General features: G+C 43.4%; 1 protein-coding gene across 5 annotated transcripts in view; it reads right to left on the bottom strand.

The window, feature by feature from the left end:
- LOC137627080 (mediator of RNA polymerase II transcription subunit 25-like) overlaps nucleotides 1-24,438 on the bottom strand; it is a 121,937-nt gene that overhangs the window by 33,114 nt on the left and 64,385 nt on the right. For all 5 annotated transcript variants that reach the window (XM_068358071.1, XM_068358074.1, XM_068358072.1 and 2 more), the window contains exons 11-14: nucleotides 22,869-23,031; nucleotides 22,011-22,184; nucleotides 12,712-12,832; nucleotides 3,939-4,034 (exon numbers count right to left, since the gene is read on the bottom strand). In XM_068358071.1, coding sequence (XP_068214172.1) covers nucleotides 3,939-4,034; nucleotides 12,712-12,832; nucleotides 22,011-22,184; nucleotides 22,869-23,031 — 554 coding nt within the window. The remainder of the gene's footprint in view (nucleotides 1-3,938; nucleotides 4,035-12,711; nucleotides 12,833-22,010; nucleotides 22,185-22,868; nucleotides 23,032-24,438) is intronic.

Raw genomic sequence — 24,438 nt, 5'->3', positions numbered from 1 at the left:
GAGAATGAAGCCCCACCATCCGAAGAGCCCGACGAAACTGTACCACCCGCACGACAGGCAGAAGCGGGGGCTACGGAGGGCTTCGCGACTCGCTGTTTACCCGAGGTAGAGGGTTGCAGGAAGGTTTCTGGGATCGTCGTCAGAGGAGCTGGAAAAGAGGGTTGACGCCATACACTAGGGAACCAGGTATCCAGGCCCTCTTCCATCCGCATAGGGGCTCTACCTGGCGTTTTAGGGAGCTTCCACCCGAAGGAATCACTTACTGTGGAGTCTAACTTACCCTGGGTATCGCCACCTGCCGAAGAACCTGAAACACAGGCCCACGAAGGGGGCGAAGAAACAGGTACAACATTACTACACCATAAGGGGTCGTCGGAGGAAACGTGCCCCCCAAGCACAAGGGCAGAGTCTCCAGAACCCCCCGACACAGCACTACCAGGCTCCCCACTAGCCTGAGAAGTCCCCGCAACCCCCACTTCACACACGCTAGACTCCTGGGGAAGAACTCTCGGCTCTTTCCTCGCAACGGACTTACCTCGTCCCCTATTCTGGGTAGGGGAAGGCGAGACAGAAGCCCCGTCGGACCGTCCACTGGGTGACGGTAGCGGCGAAGAGACGCTAGACTTTCTGGGTGAACATTTTGACGACTTCTTTTTCTTCGTGCCGTATCGCACCCACTGAATCTCACTCCAACCAACACACTCAAAGCACGTATCCGATGGCGAGCACATCCTGCCCCTACAGGAAGAGCAAAGGGAGTGAGGGTCCACTTCGGGCTTGGAGAGGAACGCTCCACACGACTTTCCGGCTCTAGGCCCAGGACAACGGCGGATTTACTCCATAGCACACAAACACAAGACACAGGAACGAAGGGAATCAAAGGGATACACTTTGGAAGCACAAGGAAGGGTAGTGAACACACAAGAACACAAGGGATAAGCACAAAGCTACCACGCGGTAACCACGCGGGACACACGAGGCGGACACAAAGGGTCGAGAGAGACGAGAGCGACGTATGGTATCACGTCGCGACCAGAGAACTTACTGGCTCACGAGACCCAAGCAGACCTCGACCTAGCTCAAAGGCTACCCTCGGAGCACGTTCTCTCACTCCCGGGTTAGCCCTCCATAGAAAACGGGTATAGGGTATACTACACAAAACTCTGGTCGGTAGAGAGGAGATTACAGGTAACTCTTAAGAAAGTAGTTCGAGGTAAGTATTCGTGTTGGAACAAAAGAAATTTAATAGAAGTTTCAGTCCAACAAATCAGCATGAGATTCAGCATCTGAATCAGACAGGAGAAAAATACTCGAAACAAAGAAGAATGAAAGAATCAGATCACTTCTTCAAAATACAGTGGATTGATCGCTGAAAATCATAAGACTCTTATTAAGCCTATATTTTGCACAAATGAAGAAGAAACAGACAAAATGTATTACTCAAAAGTAAATTTGCAATCAAGAATAGCACATGAAGTCTTAAAGGAGTCGTATTGAGTTGAAGAAACATTATCAGTATAATTAGTCTTGTACTTTTAAAAGGTAGTGGGGCCACAGATTATAGGGTGACATGCATATGCATGGTTGACTGATAAGGGAATTAAACTACGCACCCTGTAAATAAGAGAGCAATGATCTGCCACTGATGTGCAATGTCTATCACTATTAATATTACAAGCTAGAAGAGACTCTATAGCTATGGTAAGCAGCTCTTCTAGGAGGAGGACACTCCAAAATCAAACTATTGTTCTCTAGTCTTGGGTAGTGCCATAGCCTCTGTACCATGGTCTTCCAATGTCTTGGGTAAGAGTTCTCTTGCTTGAGGGTACACTTGGGCACGCTGTTCTGTCTCGTTTCTTTTCCTATTGTTTTATTAAAGTTTTTATAGTTTATATAGGATATTTATTTTAATGTTGTTACACTTCTTAAAAATCTTATTTTTCCTTTCCTCACTGGGCTGTTTTCCCTGTTGGAGACCCTGGGCTTATAGCATCCTGCTTTTCCAACTATGGTTGTAGCTTACTAAGTAATAATAATAATAATAATAATAATAATAATAATAAAAGCCTAAGGCCTCCAACAGGGGACAATAGCCTAGTGGGGAAAGGAAATAAGGGATAAGATAGAACAGTGTACCCAAGTGTTTCCTCAAGCAAGATCACTCTAACACAAGACAGTGACAGATATGGTACTGAGGCTATGGCCCTACCCAAGACCAGAGAACAATAGTTTGATTTTAGAGTGTCCTTCTCCAGGAAGAGCTGCTTACCATAGCTAAAGAGTCTCTGTTACCCTTACCAAGAGGAAAATAGCCACTGAACAATTTAAAGGTTTAAAGGTTGCTCATGAATGGTAGAGGCAAGGGATAGTGACATTGCCCTACCAAGCAGGACAATGCCCTAGAGACTGACCATACATACATATGATCAGCGCCCAAGTCCCCTCCCCACCCAAGCTAGGACCAAGGATGACACGGCAAAGGCTGCTGATAACTCAGCAGATAGACATATAAGCTACCCCAAAGGCCCCATGCTTAGCTCACAAGGATGGTGAGATTGCAGCGACCAAAGAAACTAACGAGTCTGAGCAGGACTCAAACCCCAGTCTGGCGTTTATCAGTTAGGGACGTTACCACATCGGCTGCCACAACCCTGATTACAGTGCAGTAGTTAACTCCTTGAGCTCAGAAATTTCTTTTGGTAATCTCAGTGTTGTCAGGTGTATGAGGACAGAGGAGAATGTAGAAAGAATAGACCAGACTTGTCAGTGTATGTGTAGACAAGGGAAAAATGAGCCACAACCAGTCTGGCCAGTCAAAGGATCCAATAACTCTGTAGCTAAGCCCTTGAATGAAGTTGATTTAATGGTTTACATTCAAGCATTTCTTGGCCCTCTAACTCGAGTCTACTTATTGGTTGCAACTAGAGGGGCACTCAGTAGACAGCAGACCTCTGCCGCGGCAGCTTATTTCTCGACCTTTTGCTCGACCTTGACCCTGACCTTAACATGTATTAATTGGCGTTGATTTTCATACTATAATTATTATTAAATGGTAAGCTACAACCATAGTTGGAAAAGCAGGATGCTATAAGCCCAGGGGCCCCAACAGGGAAAATAGCCCAGTGAGGAAAGGAAATAAGGAAAAAAAATATTTTAAGTATAGTAACAACATTAAAATAAATATTTCCTATAAAAACTATAAAAACTTAACAAAACAAGAGGAAGAGAAACTAGATAGAAGTGTGCCCGAGTGTACCCTCAAGCAAGAGAACTCTAACCCAAGACAGTGGAAGACTATGGAACAGAGGTTATGGCACTACCCAAGACTAGAGAACAATGGTTTGATTTTGGAGTGTCCTTCTCCTAGAAGAGCTGCTTACCATAACTGAAGTCTCTCCTACCCTTACCAAGAGGAAAGTAGCCACTGAACAATTACAGTGCAGTAGTTAACCCCTTGGGTGAAGAAGAATTGTTTGGTAATCTCAGTGTTGTCAGGTGTATGAGGACAGGGGAGAATCTGTAAAGAATAGGCCAGACTATTCGGTGTCTGTGTAGGCAAAGGGAAACAACTGTAACCAGAGAGAAGGGTGTTATGTAGTACTGTCTGGCCAGTCAAAGGACCCAATAACTCTCTAGCGGTAGTATCTCAACGGGCGGTTGGTGCCCTGGCCAACCTACTACACTAAAATATGAATCAAGTTTGAAGTCTCTGTGACAACGATGTCGAAACTTATGGCTGATTACGTGAATTGGACATTTTGCTAGTCCATGACCTTGACCTTCTAAAATTTAAATCATTTCTAGCTTTTTACATAACAGTTAATCCCAGCAAGTTTCATCACTCCACGATTAAAATTGTGGCCAGGAAGCTGTTCACAAACACAGACACACAAACGGGCGAAAACATAACCTCCTTCCAACTCCGACACAAAACATACCTTGGTTCATTGGTTGGCTGAGGGCTTGCGTGAGTGGAGAACCCTGTTGGATTATCATGTTCTGGGTCTGGGGTGGCATGACATTCATTCCGGTGCCTGAGGAGATAAAAGAAAAATAGTTTTGTTGCCCTACGTAATGAATCACGATTATTCACACCCATGAGAGTTGGTAATACTGTACACGCAATTTTTGGGCTTATAATAAGTTCTTTTAGGATTATAGTAAGTCTTTTCGGGCTTATAAAAGCTTAAAATTGTAATTTTTGGGTTTATCAAATCTTAAAATTGTAATATTTTGGGCTTATAAAATCTTAAAATTGTAATAATGATATTTTAATTATAAAATAAATTTTTGAATATACTTACCCGGTGAATATATAATAGCTGCAACTCTGCGGCTCGACAGACAACATACTTAAAAAAACTCGCGAGCGATCGCTATGCAGGTTGCGGGTGTGCCCACCAGCGCCAACTGTCGGCCAGATACCACTCTCGGATGTAAACAAAACCTTCAATTCTTCTCGTCCCACTGCGTCTCTATTGGGGAGGAAGGGAGGGTCGTTTAATTTATATATTCACCGGGTAAGTATATTCAAAAATTTATTTTATAATTAAAATATCATTTTTAAATATTTAACTTAGCCGGTGAATATATAATAGCTGATTCACACCCAAGGAGGTGGGTAGAGACCAGAGTTAAATATGTTTACATCGTATAAGCTAAGAGTTTTTTCATTTTGACAGTTATCAATATAACAAAACCAAAATAAATAGGTACCTGGTAAGGAAGTCGACTTAGACGATTACTCTGCCTTGTAAGTCTGTCTTCCTTACGGAGCCCAGCGATCCTCTTAGGATGCTGACAGACTCCCAGGAGCTGAATTATCAAGGGCTGCAACCCATACAACAGGACCTCATCAAACCCCTAATCTGGGCGCTCTCAAGAAATGACTTTGACCACCCGCCAAATCAACCAGGATGCGAAAGGCTTCTTAGCCTTCCGAACAACCCATAAAAACAACATTAAAAAACATTTCAAGAAACAGATTAAAAGGATATGGAATTAGGGAATTGTAGTGGTTGAGCCCTCACCCACTACTGCACTCGCTGCTACGAATGGTCCCAGTGTGTAGCAGTTCTCGTAAAGAGTCTGGACATCTTTCAAGTAAAATGACGCGAACACTGACTTGCTTCTCTAATAGGTCGCGTCCATGATACTTTGCAGAGATCTATTTTGCTTAAAGGCCACGGAAGTTGCTACAGCTCTAACCTCGTGCGTCTTAACCTTAAGCAAAGATCGTTCTTCCTCACTCAAGTGTGAATGAGCTTCTCGTATTAACAATCTGATAAAATATGACAAAGCATTCTTTGACATAGGTAAGGATGGTTTCTTAACCGAACACCATAACGCTTCAGATTTGCCTCGTAAAGGTTTAGTACGAGCTAAGTAGAACTTAAGAGCTCTAACAGGGCATAATACTCTTTCTAGTTCATTGCCTACGATCTCCGATAAGCTAGGAATATCGAAAGATTTAGGCCAAGGACGAGAAGGTAGCTCATTCTTGGCTAGGAAACCAAGCTGCAGAGAACAAGTAGCTTTTTCTGACAAAAACCCGATGTTCTTGCTGAAGGCATGCAGCTCACTGACTCTTTTAGCTGAGGCCAAGCATACCAGGAAAAGAGTCTTAAGAGTGAGATCTTTCAGGGAGGCTGAATGTAAAGGCTCAAACCTGTCTGACATGAGGAATCTTAGGACCACGTCTAAATTCCACCCAGGTGTAGCCAAACGACGTTCCTTAGAGGTCTCAAAAGACTTAAGGAGGTCTTGCAGATCTTTATTGTTGGAAAGATCTAAGCCTCTATGCCGGAAGACCGAGGCCAACATGCTTCTGTAGCCCTTGATCGTAGGAGCTGAAAGGGAGCAAACTTTTCTCAGGTATAAGAGAAAATCTGCTATTTGGGCTACAGAGGTACTGGACGAGGATACGGAAACTGACTTGCACCAGTCTCGGAAGACTTCCCACTTCGATTGGTAAACTCTAATGGTAGAAGCTCTCCTCGCTCTAGCAATCGCACTGGCTGCCTCCTTCGAAAAGCCTCTAGCTCTCGAGAGTCTTTCGATAGTCTGAAGGCAGTCAGACGAAGAGCGTGGAGGCTTTGGTGTACCTTTTTTACGTGCGGCTGACGTAAAAGGTCTACTCTTAGAGGAAGACTTCTGGGAAAGTCTACCAGCCATCGAAGTACCTCGGTGAACCATTCTCTCGCGGGCCAGAGGGGAGCAACTAACGTCAACCTTGTCCCTTCGTGAGAGGCGAATTTCTGCAGTACCTTGTTGACAATCTTGAATGGTGGGAATGCGTAAAGATCTAGGTGTGACCAATCTAGGAGAAAGGCATCTATATGTATTGCTGCTGGGTCTGGGACTGGAGAGCAATAGATTGGAAGCCTCTTGGTCAACGAGGTTGCAAAGAGATCTATGGTGGGTTGACCCCAAGTCGCCCAAAGTCTCTTGCACACATCCTTGTGGAGGGTCCATTCGGTTGGAATTACTTGACCTTTCCGACTGAGACAATCTGCTAGAACGTTCAAGTCGCCCTGGATGAACCTCGTTACTAGGGAGATGCCTCGATCTTTTGACCAGATGAGCAGGTCCCTTGCGATCTCGTATAGAGTCAGTGAGTGGGTACCTCCCTGTTTGGAAATGTACGCCAAGGCCGTGGTGTTGTCCGAGTTGACCTCCACCACCTTGCCTCGAAGGAGATTCTCGAAGCTTATCAAGGCCAGGTGAACCGCCAAAAGCTCCTTGCTGTTGATATGCATGCTCCTCTGACTCGAGTTCCACAGACCTGAGCATTCCCGACCGTCCAGCATCGCGCCCCAGCCCAAGTCCGATGCGTCTGAGAAGAGAACGTGGTTGGGTTTCTGAACTGCTAGGGGAAGACCCTCTCGTAGAATGATATTGTCTTTCCACCAAGTCAGACAAGTCTTTATCTTTTCGGAAAACGGGATCGAGACCGCCTCTAGCGTCTTGTCCTTTTTCCAGTGAAAAGCTAGATGGAATTGTAGAGGTCGGAGGTGTAGCCTTCCTAGCGAGACAAATTGCTCCAGGGATGATAGCGTTCCTACCAGACTCATCCAATTCCTGACTGAGCAACGTTCTTTCTTCAACATCTTCTGGATGACGAGCAGGGCTTGATCTATTCTGGGGGCCGACGGAAAAGCCCGAAAAACTGGACTGTGAATCTCCATCCCTAAATACAGAATAGTTTGGGATGGGATCAGTTGGGACTTTTCCAAGTTGACTAGGAGTCCCAATTCCTTGGTCAGATCTAGAGTCCAATTGAGATCCTTCAGACAGCGATGACTGGACGAGGCTCTGAGAAGCCAGTCGTCCAAATAAAGGGAGGCTCGGATGTCCGATAAATGGAGGAATTTTGCCACATTCCTCATAAGCCTCGTAAACACGAGAGGAGCCGTGCTTAGGCCAAAGCACAGGGCCCGAAACTGATACACCACATCGTCGAAGACGAATCTCAAAAAAGGTTGGGAATCTGAGTGAATGGGGATGTGGAAGTAAGCGTCCCTTAGGTCGAGAGAGACCATCCAGTCTCCCTTTCTGACCGCTGCTAAGACTGACTTTGTGGTCTCCATGAAAAACTTCGTCTTTGTGACAAAGACATTCAGAGCACTGACGTCTAGCACCGGTCTCCAACCTCCTGTCTTCTTTGATACTAGGAAGAGACGGTTGTAAAACCCCGGTGATTGAAGGTCCGAGACTTTGACCACCGCTCCCTTCTCTAGTAAAAGAGACACTTCCAGTTTCAGGGCTTGTCTCTTTGCTTCCTCTCGGTACCTGGGAGAGAGATCGATGGGGGACGTCGCTAGAGGAGGTCTGCGTACAAAAGGGATTTTGTACCCCTCTCTGAGCAACCTCACAGATTGTTGATCTGCGCCTCTCTTCTCCCAGGCTTGCCAGAAGTTCTTGAGTCTGGCACCTACTGCTGTCTGAAGTTGCGGGCAGTCAGACTCTGCCCCGCGAGGACTTGGATCCTTTCCTCTTTTCTCTCTTCCCTTCGGCACGAGCACCTCCCCTGCTGGGGGCTCTGCCACGAAAGGGCGGAATAAACCTGGACGCTGGAGTGTCTATCCTAGGTCTAGCAGACAAGGCAGGCAAAGGGGGAACTTTGCGAGCCGAGGACGCAACTAAATCGTGGGTGTCCTTCTGCACTAAAGACAAGGCAATTTCCTTAACTAAGACTTCAGGAAACAAGCACTTAGACAAGGGCGCAAAGAGTAGCTCAGATCTTTGACATGGCGTCACTCCTGCTGAAAGAAAAGAGCACAGAGACTCTCGTTTCTTTAGGACTCCGGACGTGAATGAAGCGGCAAGCTCGTTGGATCCATCGCGGATGGCCTTGTCCATGCAGGACATAATGAGTAAGGAAACATCCCTATCGGCAGATGAGATTTTCCTACTCAGGGCTCCCAAACACCAGTCCAGGAAGTTAAAAACTTCAAACGCCCTAAAGATGCCTTTAAGAAGGTGGTCCAGGTCCGAGGATGACCAACTAATCTTCGAGCGTCTCATGGCAAGGCGGCGGGGAGAGTCTACAAGACTTGAGAAGTCGCCCTGGGCAGAGGCAGGAACTCCCAAGCCGAGAACTTCTCCCGTGGCATACCAGACGCTCGATCTAGACGAGAGTTTAGATGGGGGGAAGGCAAAGGCCGTCTTCCCTAAACTCCTCTTTGTTTCTAACCAATCGCCTAACAGCCGTAAAGCTCTCTTGGATGAGCGAGAGAGAACGAGTTTCGTAAAGGCTGGCATGGCAGCAGGAACGCCTAACACAAACTCAGACGGCGGCGAACGAGGAGCCACAGAGATAAAGTGTTCAGGGAACAACTCTTTAAAAACAAGCATGACTTTTCTAAAGTCCATAGATGGTGGAACTGCTTTAGGCTCATCTAAATCTGAAGGCTGATCCTCAGGCTGTGGTTCAGCAACGTCCTCATCTGACAGTTCCTCATCTGATGACTGATGAGAAAACGGCAAAGGGGTAGGCAACGTTTGACTCCCAGCGTCCGGCCGCACTGGTGCATACGTGACGGAGCAGGACGCAGCGTCCTGAAACTGCTGAACAGTCTGGGAACTGTCAACAACAACAGGTGCGCGAGGACGCACAGCGTCCACCCGAGACTGTTTAGACCGTCTGGGTTGTGCAGTCAACACCATACTGGGTTGCGGAGGTTGACGCACCGCGTCAAAACAAGTCAACTTTGATGGTTGGTGAACGTCCTGAACGTCACCAGTCGCATCAGTGAGTTGCCTAACGTCAACGTGCGGCTGGAAATCCACACGGGATCGCATCGGGGGAGGTACAACCCCAACTGGTTGACGCGAGAAAGCTACATCAACGTCAACAGGACGCACAACAGAACGCTTGGATGGCTGACGGCCAGAAGGTTCAACGGAAACCTTCTCTGCGTTGTAGTCCTCCATAAGGGACGCAAGCTTAGACTGCATGTCTTGCAGTAACACCCATTTAGGGTCTACGGAAGCGGGTGCGGTAACAGACGGGGTTAGCGACTGAGACGGCACAACTTTGCCTCTCTTAGACGGCGAGCAGTCATCAGATGACGGCAACGGGTCCGAACTGTCCCAGTGGCTACATCCGGGACGTTGGACTTGTCCTGAAGGGACCGACTTGCGTTTCAAAGGTCTAGAGACCTTGCTCCATGGTTTCTTACGTGAAACGCCTTCGGACGACGAGGTAAAAATGGGCTCTCTCGTCTTATGGTAGGGGCGATCTTGACGAGATACGCCTGATACCAAAGAGGGAACGTCTGTTCGCTGATCAAGGCCTCTCGAACCCATAAGTCGTACAACATTGCTTCTCCCCTGGGCTTGGGAGCTTGCAAGAGGTCCCGGACTAGGTGAACGACAGGCACGAACAGACGAACCCTCGGTCGCAACACTGTTCACAACACTTTGCGTAACACTAGGCACTTTCCCACTTTCCGCCGTGGCACTTTGGCACTTGAGTTCCTTCACGTCCGCCATGAGTTGATTACGGTCACTTGCTAAAGCCTCAACTCTCTCCCCCAAGGCATGAATAGCACGCAACATGTCTTGCATTGATGGTTCCTGAGTGCTAGGAGGGGGGTTAGGAACAACCACTACAGGGGAAGGATTAGGTTCAGGGGCATGTGGAGAGGAAAAATCTACGAACCTAGAAGAACTTCTCCTTACCCTATCTCTCTCTAGTCTGCGTGTATATTTATCAAATTCGATCCAATCGAATTCCGAAAGGCCCACGCATTCCTCACACCGATCTCCCAATTGACAGGTTTTACCCCGACAATTGGAACAAACAGTGTGATGGTCGAGAGAAGCCTTTGGAAGACGCCTATTACAGTCCCTAGCATTGCACTTTCGAAACTTAGGAACTTGAGAAGGGTCAGCCATTTTGAATTAGTCAAAGAAAATTCCAAAAACGATCTAAGTCATCAACAAATAATCCGATTCAAAAAAGAGTTCAAGGGTTTATTTTGAAGAAAAACACCTGTACTGCGAAAGCTCAAACCAAATTAAAGTACTTCACCAAATATGATGGGAAAACTCCAGGTTCTACAGCGAGTAAAAGTACGTCTTGTCGTCAACGTCGACAGAGAAGAATTGAAGGTTTTGTTTACATCCGAGAGTGGTATCTGGCCGACAGTTGGCGCTGGTGGGCACACCCGCAACCTGCATAGCGATCGCTCGCGAGTTTTTTTTAAGTATGTTGTCTGTCGAGCCGCAGAGTTGCAGCTATTATATATTCACCGGCTAAGTTAAATATTTAAAATTTTGGGTTTATAAAATCTTAAAATAATAATTTTTGGGCTTATAAAATCTTAAAATTGTAATATTTTGGGCTTATAAAATCTTAAAACAATAATTTTCGGGCTTATAAAATCTTAAAATTGTAATATTTGGGGAATATAAAAGCTTAAAAGTTATTTTTTTGGACTTATATAAGCTTAAAATAGTCATTTTTGGGCTTAAAACTTAAAATTGTAATTTTGGGGGGCTTATAAAAGCTTGAAATATTAATTTTTGGGCTTATAAAGGCTTAAAATAGTTTTTGGGCTTATAAGGGCTTAAAATACCAGTAGTTAAAAGTTGTTTTTGAGCTTACAAAAGCTAATACTGTATAGATAAAAACTGAAATATTTACTACTGCTAATACTTATCAAAACAATGATACAGATTCCCAAAGACTAGAAAGCATAACTAATTTGATGGTCGATTTGACTGATCTATTTAAGGATATTTGGAATCATGAGCTAAGTTAGTAGAATTCTGTAAATGATAGAATTAAAAGATAAACCTGTTCAGTAACATCGCAGTTCACCTACCACTCACCCCCTCGGGTCATCGCAGATTTATGAATCTATATCGCAGACTCTATCCGAGGTTAGATGAGTTTAAGAATTTGGAGCCTTTGTATATTAGCGGCCAGTGCCTCACACGTTCATTAAAAATGGACATCGCCTAACCTAAACTTTCCCCCCTAACCTAACCTAAAAGCCGTGTGCTTACCTACTTACCTAACGGGGGGTTGCTAATGGCCCCCTGCGACCCCCCATACAATGATGTATTTTAAGTTAGAAATAATAATACATACAGGTAACCGCTATCATACATACACCCCAAGAATTTTCATATTTAGGGAGATAGCCAACATAAAAATAAAGAAACAAAAGGGGATTTTTCCTCTTTGCCTGGCGAGGGACTTAGCCGAGTTTGCCTGGTACTGCTAGGGTGCCACAGCCCACCCTCCCCGGTTATCCAACACAAATGAAGCTTCATATGCTGCCTCCCTTACTGCTGCTAATTCAGGGCTCACAAAGATGACCCAAGGTAGCAGTGAGGCCTATCGAAACTGCGTCGCATTCACTTGTCATTCATTTCTACTGCTAGCCTATTTTTTGCCCCTTTCACATCTACCCTCCTGTCGCCTACGGCTTTCTTTCTTCACTCCGTCTACCCACTCATTTGTAGTGGTTTTACATACAGAAGGGCCCCAATTTACAAATATGAAATCTGTCTATTTATTGACTTGTGTAGCTGGAAATCCTAGGCATGGGATTTAGGTTAGGTTTACCCTAGGCCAAAACTTTATAAAATTCTACTTACATACAGCTTCTTGGAAGCTATTAATTTTGTAAGTTGAGGACCTTTTGTAGGTTCTCTCTACATCAGGAAGTAATTTGACCTTTAGTAGAAAGTAATTTGAGCTTTTATAGAAAGTAATTTGACCTTCTGTAAAAAGTAATTTGAGCTTTTGTAGAAAGTAATTTGACCTTTTATAGAAAGTAATTTGAGCTTTTATAGAAAGTAATTTGACCTTCTGTAGAAAGTAATTTGACCTTTTGTAGAAAGTAATTTGACCTTTTGTAGACCACTGAATTCCATTAATTTCTCCACAGATTTGAGAAGATTGTGGTAAGTTGGTTGGCTATTTTAATTTATTCAATTGTTAGGGCCATTTTCATGATATTTCTATGTAAGCCAATACATGGGCTTCTGTTTTTATCTATCAATGATGTTAATATTGTCAGAATCCTCCTGTCACCAAGGGCTTTCTGGCATAGACTCTATATACCAAGGCACTTCCCCCAATTTTGGGGCTAGCCGACATCAAACAAATGAACAAAAGGGGACCTTTCCTCTCTCTCTGCTCCTCCCAGCCTGACGCGGATAGAATACCATATGAAATACAAAGTTCCTCACCTGTGTTCATCTGTATCGGCTGCATGTTCTGATTGCTCGGCACTATCATTCCGGGAAGCGACTGGACAGGTTGAGACACGTTGGAGCCAGTCACCGTAGGCATCATGGGATTGGTCAGTTGCTGTGAGAGAGAAAAAATACTTTATAGTATTTACCATCATTTCTTGCCATCCAAAGCAGACTAACTGGTGACATGTAGTCGGCTACAGTTCAAACACATTGCTTTATATAAAAATGTGACTTTGATTATAAAATAAATTTTTGAATATACTTACCCGGTGATTATATAGCTGCAACTCTGTTGCTCGACAGACAACTCTACGGAAAAACTCGCCAGCGATCGCTACACAGGTTGCGGGTGTGCCCAACAGCGCCATCTGTCGACCAGATACCCAGCTCTCAATGTAAACAAAGACTCAATTTTCTCCTCGTCCCACTGCGTCTCTATTGGGGAGGAAGGGAGGGTCATTTAATTTATAATCACCGGGTAAGTATATTCAAAAATTTATTTTATAATCAAAATAACATTTTTCAATATTTAACTTAGCCGGTGATTATATAGCTGATTCACACCCAGGATGGTGGGTAGAGACCAGTAATATATGTTTACACTTTTATGAGCTAAGAGTTTTTTTATTTCATTTTAGAAGTTATCAAAATAACAAAAACAAAATAAATAGGTACCTGGTAAGGAAGTCGACTTGAACAATTACTCTGCCTTTTAAGTACGTCTTCCTTACGGAGCCTCGCGATCCTCTTAGGATGCTGACAGACCCCTAGGATCTGAAGTATCAAGGGTTGCAACCCATACAACAGGACCTCATCAAACCCCTAATCTAGGCGCTCTCAAGAAATGACTTTGACCACCCGCCAAATCAACCAGGATGCGAAAGGCTTCTTAGCCTTCCGGACAACCCATAAAAAAACAACATTTCAAGAGACAGATTAAAAGGATAAGGAATTAGGGAATTGTAGTGGTTGAGCCCTCACCCACTACTGCACTCGCTGCTACAAATGGTCCCAGTGTGTAGCAGTTCTTGTAAAGAGACTGGACATCTTTCAAGTAAAATGACGCGAACACTGACTTGCTTCTCCAATAGGTTGCGTCCATTATACTTTGCAGAGATATATTTTGCTTAAAGGCCACGGAAGTTGTTACAGCTCTAACTTCGTGCGTCTTCACCTAGAGCAAAGTTCGGTCTTCCTCACTCAGATGTGAATGAGCTTCTCGTATTAACAATCTGATAAAGTCTGACCAAGCATTCTTTGACATAGGCAAGGATGGTTTCTTAACTGAACACCATAAGGCTTCAGATTGGCCTTGTAAAGGTTTAGTACGCTTTAAATAGAACTTAAGAGCTCTAACAGGGCATAAGACTCTTTCTAGTTCATTGCCTACGATCTCCGATAAGCTGGGGATATCGAAAGATTTAGGCCAAGGCCGAGAAGGCAGCTCATTTTTGGCTAGAAAACCAAGTTGTAGCGAACAAGTGGCTTTTTCTGACGAAAATCCGATGTTCTTGCTGAAGGCATGAATCTCACTGACTCTTTTAGCCGAGGCTAATCATACCAGGAAAAGAGTCTTAAGAGTGAGATCTTTCAGGGAGGCTGATTGTAACGGCTCCAACCTGTCTGACATGAAGAATCTTAGTACCACGTCTAAATTCCATCCAGGGGTAGCCAAACGACGCTCCTTGGTGGTCTCAAAAGACTTAAGGAGGTCTTGCAGATCTTTATGTTTGGAAAGATCTAAGCCTCTATGCCAGAAGACCGATGCCAACATGCTTCTGCAGCCCTTGATAGTGGGAGTTGAAAGGGATTGTCCTTTTCTCAGGTATAAGAGAAAAACAGCTATTTGAGCTACAGAGGTACTGGTCGAGGATACAGAAACTGACTTGCACCAGTCTCGGAAGACTTCCCACTTCGATTGGTAGACTCTAATGGAAGACGCTCTCCTTGCTCTAGCAATCGCACTGGCTGCTTCCTTCGAAAAGCCTCTAGCTCTCGAGAGTCTTTCGATAGTCTGAAGGCAGTCAGACGAAGAGCGTGGAGGCTTTGGAGTACCTTCTTTACGTGTGGCTGACGTAGAAGGTCTACCCTTAGAGGAAGACTACTGGGAACGTCTACTAACCATCGAAGTATCTCGGTGAACCATTCTCTCGTGGGCCAGAGGGAAGCAACTAACGTCAACCTTGTCCCTTCGTGAGAGGCGAACTTCTGCAGTACCTTGTTGACAATCTTGAACGGTGGGAATGCGTAGAGATCCAGATGTGACCAATCTAGGAGGAAAGCATCTATATGTATTGCTGCTGGGTCCGGGACTGGAGAGCAATAGATTGGAAGCCTCTTGGTCAGCGAGGTTGCAAAGAGATCTATGGATGGTTTTACCCCAAGTGGCCCAAAGTCTCTTGCACACATCCTTGTGGAGGGTCCATTCGGTTGGAATTACTTGCCCTTTCCGACTGAGACAATCTGCTATGACGTTCAAGTCGCCTTGGATGAACCTCGTTACTAGGGAGATGTCTTGACCTTTTGACCAGATGAGCAGGTCCCTTGCGATCTCGTACAACGTCAGTGAGTGGGTACCTCCTTGTTTGGAGATGTACGCCAAGGCCGTGGTGATGTCCGAGTTAACTTCCACCACTTTGCCTCGAAGGAGAGACTTGAAGCTTTTCAAGGCCAGATGTACTGCCAACAGCTCCTTGCAGTTGATATGCATGCTCCTCTGACTCGAGTTCCACAGTCCTGAGCATTCCCGACCGTCTAGTGTCGCGCCCCAGCCCACGTCCGATGCGTCCGAGAAGAGAACGTGGTTGGGAGTCTGAACAGCCAGGGGAAGACCCTCTCTTAGGTTGATATTGTCCTTCCACCAAGTCAGACAAGACTTTATCTTTTCAGAAACCGGGATCGAGACCGCTTCTAGCGTCTTGTCCTTTTTCCAGTGAAAAGCTAGATGGTATTGAAGAGGACGGAGGTGTAGTCTTCCTAGTGACACAAATTGTTCCAGGGATGACAGCGTCCCTACCAGACTCATCCACAGCCTGACTGAGCAGCGTTCCTTCTTCAGCATCTTCTGGATGGATAGCAGGGCTTGATCTATTCTGGGGGCTGATCGTCTTGTTGTTCAGCAACGTCCTCATCAGAGGGTTCCTCATCCGAAAACTGATGAGGAAACGGCAACGGAGTGGGCAACGTCTGGCTCGCTGAGTCCGGTCGCACTGGTGCATGCGTGACGGAGCCGGACGCAACATCATGGAACTGCTGCACAGTCTGTGAACTGTCAACAACCATGGGTGCGCGAGGAAGCACAGCGTCAACCCGAGACTGTCTAGACCGTCTGGGTTGTGCAGTCAACACCCTACCGGGTTGCTGAGGTTGACGCACTGCGTCAAAACAAGTCACCTCTGCTGGTTGTTGAACGTCCTGAACGTCAACAACCACCTCCGAGCGTCGCTTAACGTCAACGTGCGGCTGGCAACCCACACTGGGTCGCATCGGTGGAGGAACCACCTCAACTGGCAGACGCGAGTAGGTTACCTCAGCGTCAACAGGGCGCACAACCGACCGGTTGGAAGGTTGTTGGCCAGAAGGTTCGGTAGCAACCTTCTCCGCATTAAAGTCCTCTATCAAGGACGCAAGCTTGGACTGCATGTCTTGCAGCACAGCCCATTTAGGGTCTACGGGAGCAGGTGTGGCAACAGACGGGGTTAGCGACTGAGGCGGTACCGCTTACCATCCCTGAAAGCCTTGTTATGCATGACATAATTGTACAGCAAAACTTCAAAGGCTCGAAAACAGCTGTGAAGTTGACCTGTAAAAAACTTGGAGCGTCTCCTGGCCAGGCGCCAGGAAGAGTCTACGAGAATTGAGAAGTCTATCTGGGCAGAGGCATGAACTCCCAAGCCGAGAACTTCTCTCGTGTCATATCAGACTCTCGCTCTATAAACCAGTTTAAAAGAAGGGAAAGCAAAGGCTGTATCCCCAAACTCCTCCTGGTGAAAAACCAGTAGCCTAGCCAACGTAAAGCTCTCTAGGAGAGTGAGAGAGCACTAGCTTAAAAACAACGGCTTCGAAGTAGCTAGGCCTAGTGTAAGCTCTGACGTTTAGGCGAACGAGGAGCAGCAGTTACAAAAAGATCCGGACAAAGATCCTTAAAAAAATCATCATGATTTAATTAAAGTCCATAGGGGGCTAAGCAGCTTTAGGCTCCTCTCCATCTGACAGAGTCCTCAAGGGAATATCAGTAGGAGGGGGAACAGCAACTTCCTCATCTACAGGAACCTTGTCCGATAAAAGCTGAGTCTCAAGCAAGGGAGAGACCTACCGTGGTGGCAATGCTTTACAAGCAGAGTCCACACTCACTGGTGCATTAGTAGCGGACCAGAACTGTCAACAACTGAACTGTCAACCACAACAGGTGCGTGAGACGCACAGCGTCCACTCGAGACTGCTTTGACTGCCTAGACTGAGCAGTCAAAACAACTCTAGAATGCGGAGGTTGACGCACAGCGTCAAAACAAGTCAACTCCGATTGTTAGTGAACGTCTTGAACGTCAACAGGAGCATCAGACAAGTGGCCTAACGTCCAAATGCGGCTGAAAAACCACACGAGACCGCATCGAGTGTGGTTCTAAACAACCTGACTGACGTGACTAAGCTACGCCAACGTCAACAGTAAGCACAAAGGAACGTTAGGTTGGCTGAAAGCCAGGATATCGATGAGATAAACGGCTAGACTCAACGGACTAATCGGCAGAATAGTCGTCCATAAGGGAGGCAAGCATATACTGCATGTCTTGCCATACAACCCATTAAGGATCAACGGAAATGGTTGTGGTAAGAGACGAGGGTAACGTCTGTGACCGCAACACTTTGCCAACAAAAATAGACTCTCGGAGTCTGTGTTACGCTTTTGTTAGGCGGCGAGCAGTTATCCGATGACTGCATAGGGTCAGAGCTGTCCTAATGGTTGTAACCAGGACGCTGGACCTGTCCTGAAAGGACTGACTTTCGCTTAAGGGCTTCAAAACCTTGTGACAGGTTTCTTATGCGAAAAGCCTTCGGATGACGAGAAACAACGTCTCTCTCGTCTTATGGTAGGGGAGATCTTGGTAAGATACACCCGATACCATAGAGGGAAAACGTCTGTTCGTTGATCAAGGCCTCTCGAACCCATAAGTCGTTTGACATTACTTCTCCCCTGGGCTTGGGAGCATGCAAGAGGTCCCGGACTAGGTGAACGACAGGCACGAACAGACGAACCCTCGGACGCAACACTGTAACACTTTGCGCATATCAATTTATCACTTCGATTTTCTGTTTTGCACTTATTTCACTGAAATCGAATACTTTTACTGATTTCTACCTGAAACACGCAATTCTACCCTTCATTAAAAGGTAGTAATTGTGAAATCAGTCGTATAATGCAAGCTCATTAATACCAGCAAAAAACAGAAAACATATTTTAAGATAAAAAAATCAGTGGCTGGGAAAGAGACTAAACACTAGTTCATATAAACTACGTTTTCAATCTCTCACCGCACATAGCCTGGGGACGAGAATAAAAAACTAAAAACGTTTTATCCTTCCTCCCCGTACAACGACTAGGGACGAGAGTAACTCGAGAACAACGTTACCCGCTTGAACGGAACGTTTTCTCTCCTCTCTCTCCCTCCGTCTCTATCTCTCTCTCTCTTTCTCTCTTGATTTCGCACCTAAGAGAAGAGCCCAATTATATTTTGTCAAAAAAACATGTTATTTGACTAAAGGAAAAAACTGAAAGGTTTTTCAAATAAAAAGTTCCTTTAAAATAGAATTTAAAACATTTAAGCTAAGAAAGAATGAACAAAACGTCAGAATCGATTTACTCTTACTGCAAAGTGAAACCGTGATACACTCTCTCTCTATCGTAACGATAGAGCGCATGTTGAACGTCCTGAACGTCAACAACTGCGTAGCATAAATAAACTAAACGTTAGTTCATCTTTGAAAACAGTACGAAGACTATCAAAGAAATTCTTTCATAAAATATTACATTTAAAAAGTTTTAAATCCTTAGCTCTTTAAAAGCTAATTACGATATAAAGGGCTCAACGTTGATTAACTTCGGTTTCCAAGTTAGGACCGCCTACTCTCAGGAAAGGTCGCATATAAACAAAACATTAAAATTTATTTTTATATGTTTATAATAAATGGAAAGTTAATCGAAGAGGCCTAATAAAGGCGGAGAGATATAAAATATATAGAGGAAAATCTATAACGTGATAAGATAATTACTAAAAGCCTAAACACACTTCCGTCTAAGGGAAGGGTCGGCCATTTAAAAGTGAAAGAAAGTCCATACTCTCTTTGTCACCATAATTAAATCTATCCAAAACGAGTTCAAGATTTAAGATGAAGATAAAACACCTGCATAGCGAAAGCTCAAAACTAGAATATAGTACTTCACCAAATAGATGTGAAAAACTCCAGTTTAGCAACAGCGAGTAAAGTACGTCTTGTCGACACCTCGACAGAGAGAAAATTGAGTCTTTGTTTACATTGAGAGCTGGGTATCTGGTCGACAGATGGCGCTGTTGGGCACACCCGCAACCTGTGTAGCGATCGCTGGCGAGTTTTTCCGTAGAGTTGTCTGTCGAGCAACAGAGTTGCAGCTATATAATCACCGGCTAAGTTAAATATTGAAAAACAAAGATACCCCTATTAAAAATTGGGATTTTAATGTGTGCTGTTTTGGATTGGAACCAGCAGAAAATATACGGTATGTTATATAGGTACTGTATAAGTTTAACATGATCACAGAAAATATATATGAAGCACTTAACAAAAAATTAAGCTACTTGCCTTGCACAGATATTGTAATACATACTCTCATTATTACGAACTGGGAATAATTAAAATTCCCGTAATCGACATTAAAAAAAATAGCGGCACTCATAAAACATACAACGCAAATCTAGCTAATGTGGGATGTCCTATTCTTTCCTTTGTCAATTATCTCATCAACAAGGCTTAAGAGTGAGCCATTCACCCTAATATCAATAAAGAACAAGCTTTTTTGCATTTTAAAATGAGAAATATATCTTTCTTTATCTATTAACCCTTTAACCCCCCAAAGGACGTACTGGTACGTTTCACAAAACTCATCCCTTTACCCCCATGGACGTACCAGTACGTCCTTGAATAAAACTACTACTTATATTTTTTTTGCATATCTTTGATAACTTTATGAGAAACTTCAGGCATTTTCCAAAAGAATGAGACCAATCTGACCTCTCTATGATGAAAATTAAGGCTGTTAGAGAAATTTAAAAAATATATATTGCAAAATGTGCTTGGAAAAAAAAAATACTGGGGTCAAGGATTGGAAAGTTCCAAATAGCTTGGGGGTAAAAAGGTTAATCTACTGGAGCCCTCATTAACGGTTTTGGATCGATACTGTCGAGAAGTGCCAGGTGGTCATCACGAGGCTCTCTTATCTAAATCGGTACATCGACGTCGTATGCTGGACCAAAACCACCAAATGCTTTTCTCAACTCTTAACCCTTTTACCCCCAGGCTATTTGGAACTTTCCAACCCTTAACCCCCAGGGGTTATTTTTTTCAAACACATTTTGCAGTATATTTTTTTTTTTAAATTGCTCTAACAGCCTTAATTTTCGTCATAGAGAGGTCAGGTTGGTCTCATTCTCTTGGAAAATGCCTGAAGTTCCTCAAGAAATTATCAAAAGTATGCAAAAAAAAAAGTAAATAGCAGTTTTTTGCAAGGACGTACCGGTACGTCCATGGGGGTAAAGGGATGAGTTATGTGAAACATACCAGTACGTCCTTTGGGGGTAAAAGGGTTAAATGCTTTACGGTAATAGTAAGGTTTTCAACCTTCAAACAGTTGGAGACACAAACTCAAATTCAACCGAAACCATAAATCTCGGATATTGCATCAAAAGTTTATATATTGTATTAAGATAAATACTGTAATAAAATCTTATACAATTCAATATAGTAAGCGAAACATTAGCAATAACCTGATATTTACGTCATATAAAATGGGGACCGTTTGTTGACTTTTGCAGCTGGAAATCGTATTAAGTTTGCAATTGATTGATTGATTGATTTAAAGTTTCCTGGCATCCCGACATCTAAGGTCAATGACGTCAATATAATTTATTATATACATAAAAAAAAAAGAATATTCAATTAAAACCATAAAAATTAAGATATCATCATAAAAGTTAGTTTTCAGAAGACCTGCCTCTGAAATAAATATAAAAATGCCTCTCGCATAGTAGGACATATCGTGTCCAAGAATCTTGGCAAGGATGAACCTGCCTTAAGTTTGTGAGTTGAGAGTGTTCCGTACTTAGCTCAGGACAATCAAAGTTTGTCTTCTACTTCTAAATGTTTTGTGCTATAAGTTACAATGACAGATTATTACCAGAAGACTTTCACCCTCCTAACCTGTACCAACTGTTAGGGTAAAAAATGAAAAAGCATTTCTAATTGGTGGCTGAGAAGGTAAGTGATAGTTACAGATTGTATGAATGGCAATTCTTTTTTTAAGGCAATAATTCAGACCAGGATTTTATTCATTTGTTAAATTCTCAAAAATGGGAAAATTCCAAGTTTTTCAAATTATTTAGAACAAGGCAATTCAATGGAAAAATGGTGAACTCATACAAGACCATAGAAATGTCAACTACAAAATTAAATTTTGGAACTCTCTATTTCTTCCGTTCGTCCCCGGAAATCGAATATTCTGGCTGACTCCCAGAGATGAGCTGGAAACGTCGGGTTTACTATCTGGCTTAACGGAAAAATGGACTAGTTTTTGGTCAATGATTTGGCTAATAATAAAAAAGTTGAAGGGGGGGGGGGGGGAGGAAATCGCAAAACAGACATTTTCTGTCCCCTAACTGTGGAATAAAAAAAAACAGTATCTGGGTCCAAAATTTTTTTTGACCTAACCAAGGATTGTATTTAAACCTTTGAAAGCAAAAAACCTTTAAATCTATGACTATTTGTAGCAGAATTTACGACAGTCTTAATCCCCGCTATTGGCCCTTTCTGGCAGCCTGTAACAGTCTTATTGCTATAGTCTTAATTTCACCTGTTGGCCCTTTCTGGCAGACTGCAACAGTTGTACTGCTAGTATTAATCTTTCCTGTTGGCCCTTTCTGGCAGCCTGTAACAGTCTGATCTCACCAGCTGGCCCTTTCAGGCAAACTGCAACAGTCGTACTGCTAGTCTAAATCTTACCCGTTGGCCCTTTCTGGCAACCTGCGATTCAGTCTTAACCTTACCTGTTGGCCCTTTCTCGCAGACTGTATGACCGTCTTGATCTTATTCACGAAAGACAGCTGATCGACGGGAATGAAACCGACGTAGGCTTTCTTCTCGCCTGAGAATAAGAGAATAATGACCTTCACGTCATTCTGCTGCGTCGTGCCGGTGTGCGATACGTGCACGCAGCCAGCCTGTAACAAGATAAAATACGATTACCTTTTTTTTCATAAAAGGATAGAATAAAATATACATAAAATTCAACATTATCTTTCTCTATAAAAAACTAAGTTCTCATAAATTGATCTTATGATACAAAACTGGCTTATTACAAGATGATAGAATATCATCTTACAACAAGTTATGAAAATCTAACTTGAATTTATTAGAATGTGACACTTCTTTTACTTTTCTGAAACCAAGTTTATAAAATACTGGTTTTACAAAAACTGATTTTTATGACTTAGGCAATCATGGATTTAAAATTTAATTGGAACAGTAAATCACTTGATCTAAGTCTCTACTGTTTTCTACGATAAAAAAACACACTTACTACAAAGCAAACCAGCAACTGTAAGCGAGCTGGTATTTTTTGATAGAGAAAGAAAAAGCTAATATGAAGAGCAAATAAATCCTGTATTATATGATATCAAAGTACAGAATAAAGTTATCTAGCAAGTTGATCTCCCTACTTGCACACGACATGCTTTTTTTAATCGCCACTCAATCAGACAGAATAACTGATTTACTAAATTTCCATAGACTATACTATATCTGTTAAAAAGGGACTGAGATTACTACTAATTATAGACAGAGCTCTGCTTAAAAGGGACTGAGATTAATAGTAACTATAGATAGAGCTGTTAGACACAACTCACCATCCCTTTGATTAAAAATGCTGTAAGGACATCCAACGCTGGACTCTGGTCGGGCATAAACATGACGGTTTTCACATTCTTGAAGAACGTATTACCGATAGAGCCTAAAATATTCTTTGGGATCATCTGCATGATCAGTGTAGGCGGCCAGCCCTCAGCTTTCCTGGAATGAGAAAAAATAATGTGGTTTTCATATTTTATAACCAGAGGAGCACTCCGTGGAGAGTACTCTTCGCCATGCCAAGCAGTCTTACTTTGCTCTTAACTCCACTGTGTACTTGTACTCTGATGTATTTACTTCAAAATCTAATGGATTTGTTCATGGGTCATACCCAACATGTCCATCAAGTTACGTTGAAATTGGTTTGGTAGTTTTTGCGTGATGTTCTCAAACAAAAAATAAACTAAAAAATATTTGCCCTTAACTGAACACTGCGATTATTTTCAAAGTAATGCTGCATACTTGCACTTTGATGTACTTTAACCAATATGTTACAGATTCATTCTTGGGCCATACCAAGCATGGCTAGCATGTTTGGCCAAAATCGGTACGTCAGTTTTTGCGTAAAGTTTGCTCACAAACAAATAAATAAACTGCACAGACAGGGGTGAATATAATACATACCATTCACAAAATCTTCTATTTTGTTCAGGGCAATTATGAAGTAAAATGGCACCTTCTTCCTAATACAGAACATTCAATATAGATCAGATTATCAATGTCCTTGGTACTCATGCCCCAGTAAGGAGGTTATGCTTACAGGATGTTTTCTGTGGCTCACTGTAAACAGTATTAGCAGTTCTTTGCAATGCCCTCATGACTGCCAAGGACTGGTCCACATTGTTTTTAACAGAGCGATATCGCCAGCGCTAACGTGCTAGTCTACGTATATATCGAGAAATTTGTGCTACAGTTGTATCGACATAAATTGCCTTCCAAGCTTAATCTATTGCACAGCAAGTTCTTATCTTGAAAAGCTTTAAAGTTGAAATTTCTTATCCAGGGGACTGTCATTATCCTTCATTATCAACATCCCTGGCTTTTACTAACTTACATTCCTCTTGTTTGTCTAATTTTCTAGCAGGGGAGTTTTATTCTTCATGGCATTGGATGAGACGTAAATCCCCCCCCCCCTCTCTCTCTCTCTCTCTCTCTCTCTCTCTCTCTCTCTCTCTCTCTCTCTCTCTCTCTCTCTCTCTCTCTCTCTCTCTCTCTCTCTCTCTCCCCCCGAGTCTACCTTCAACCCAGGCTTTCCGTCTGATGGCCGCTCAAGCAATGACATGCTTCAGATGATTAAAAATTTTACAAAATTATTCATGGAAATTTACGGGTAAAATTTTCCCTCTCAGAATAAAAATAAAACCATTTCTTCTTTGTCATATAACACTCAAATCATAAGGACTGTTTCTATACCACTACCCACAGGCAATGTACTAATCAGTGAAGGACGAGTGCAGATGGGAACAATAACAGAAACAACGATTCAGAATATGTCCGTTGTTTGTCGGCTTCACGAGTTTTTCACGAGTGATTGTGACACAGTTTCGGTAGGCCCTGCTGCTTCCTCCG

Source organism: Palaemon carinicauda, chromosome 34, assembly GCF_036898095.1.
Source record: "Palaemon carinicauda isolate YSFRI2023 chromosome 34, ASM3689809v2, whole genome shotgun sequence".
Classification (NCBI taxonomy): Eukaryota; Metazoa; Arthropoda; class Malacostraca; order Decapoda; family Palaemonidae; genus Palaemon; species Palaemon carinicauda.
The sequence above is the reverse complement of the archived record's forward strand: the minus strand, read 5'-3'. Positions and strand labels throughout refer to the sequence as shown.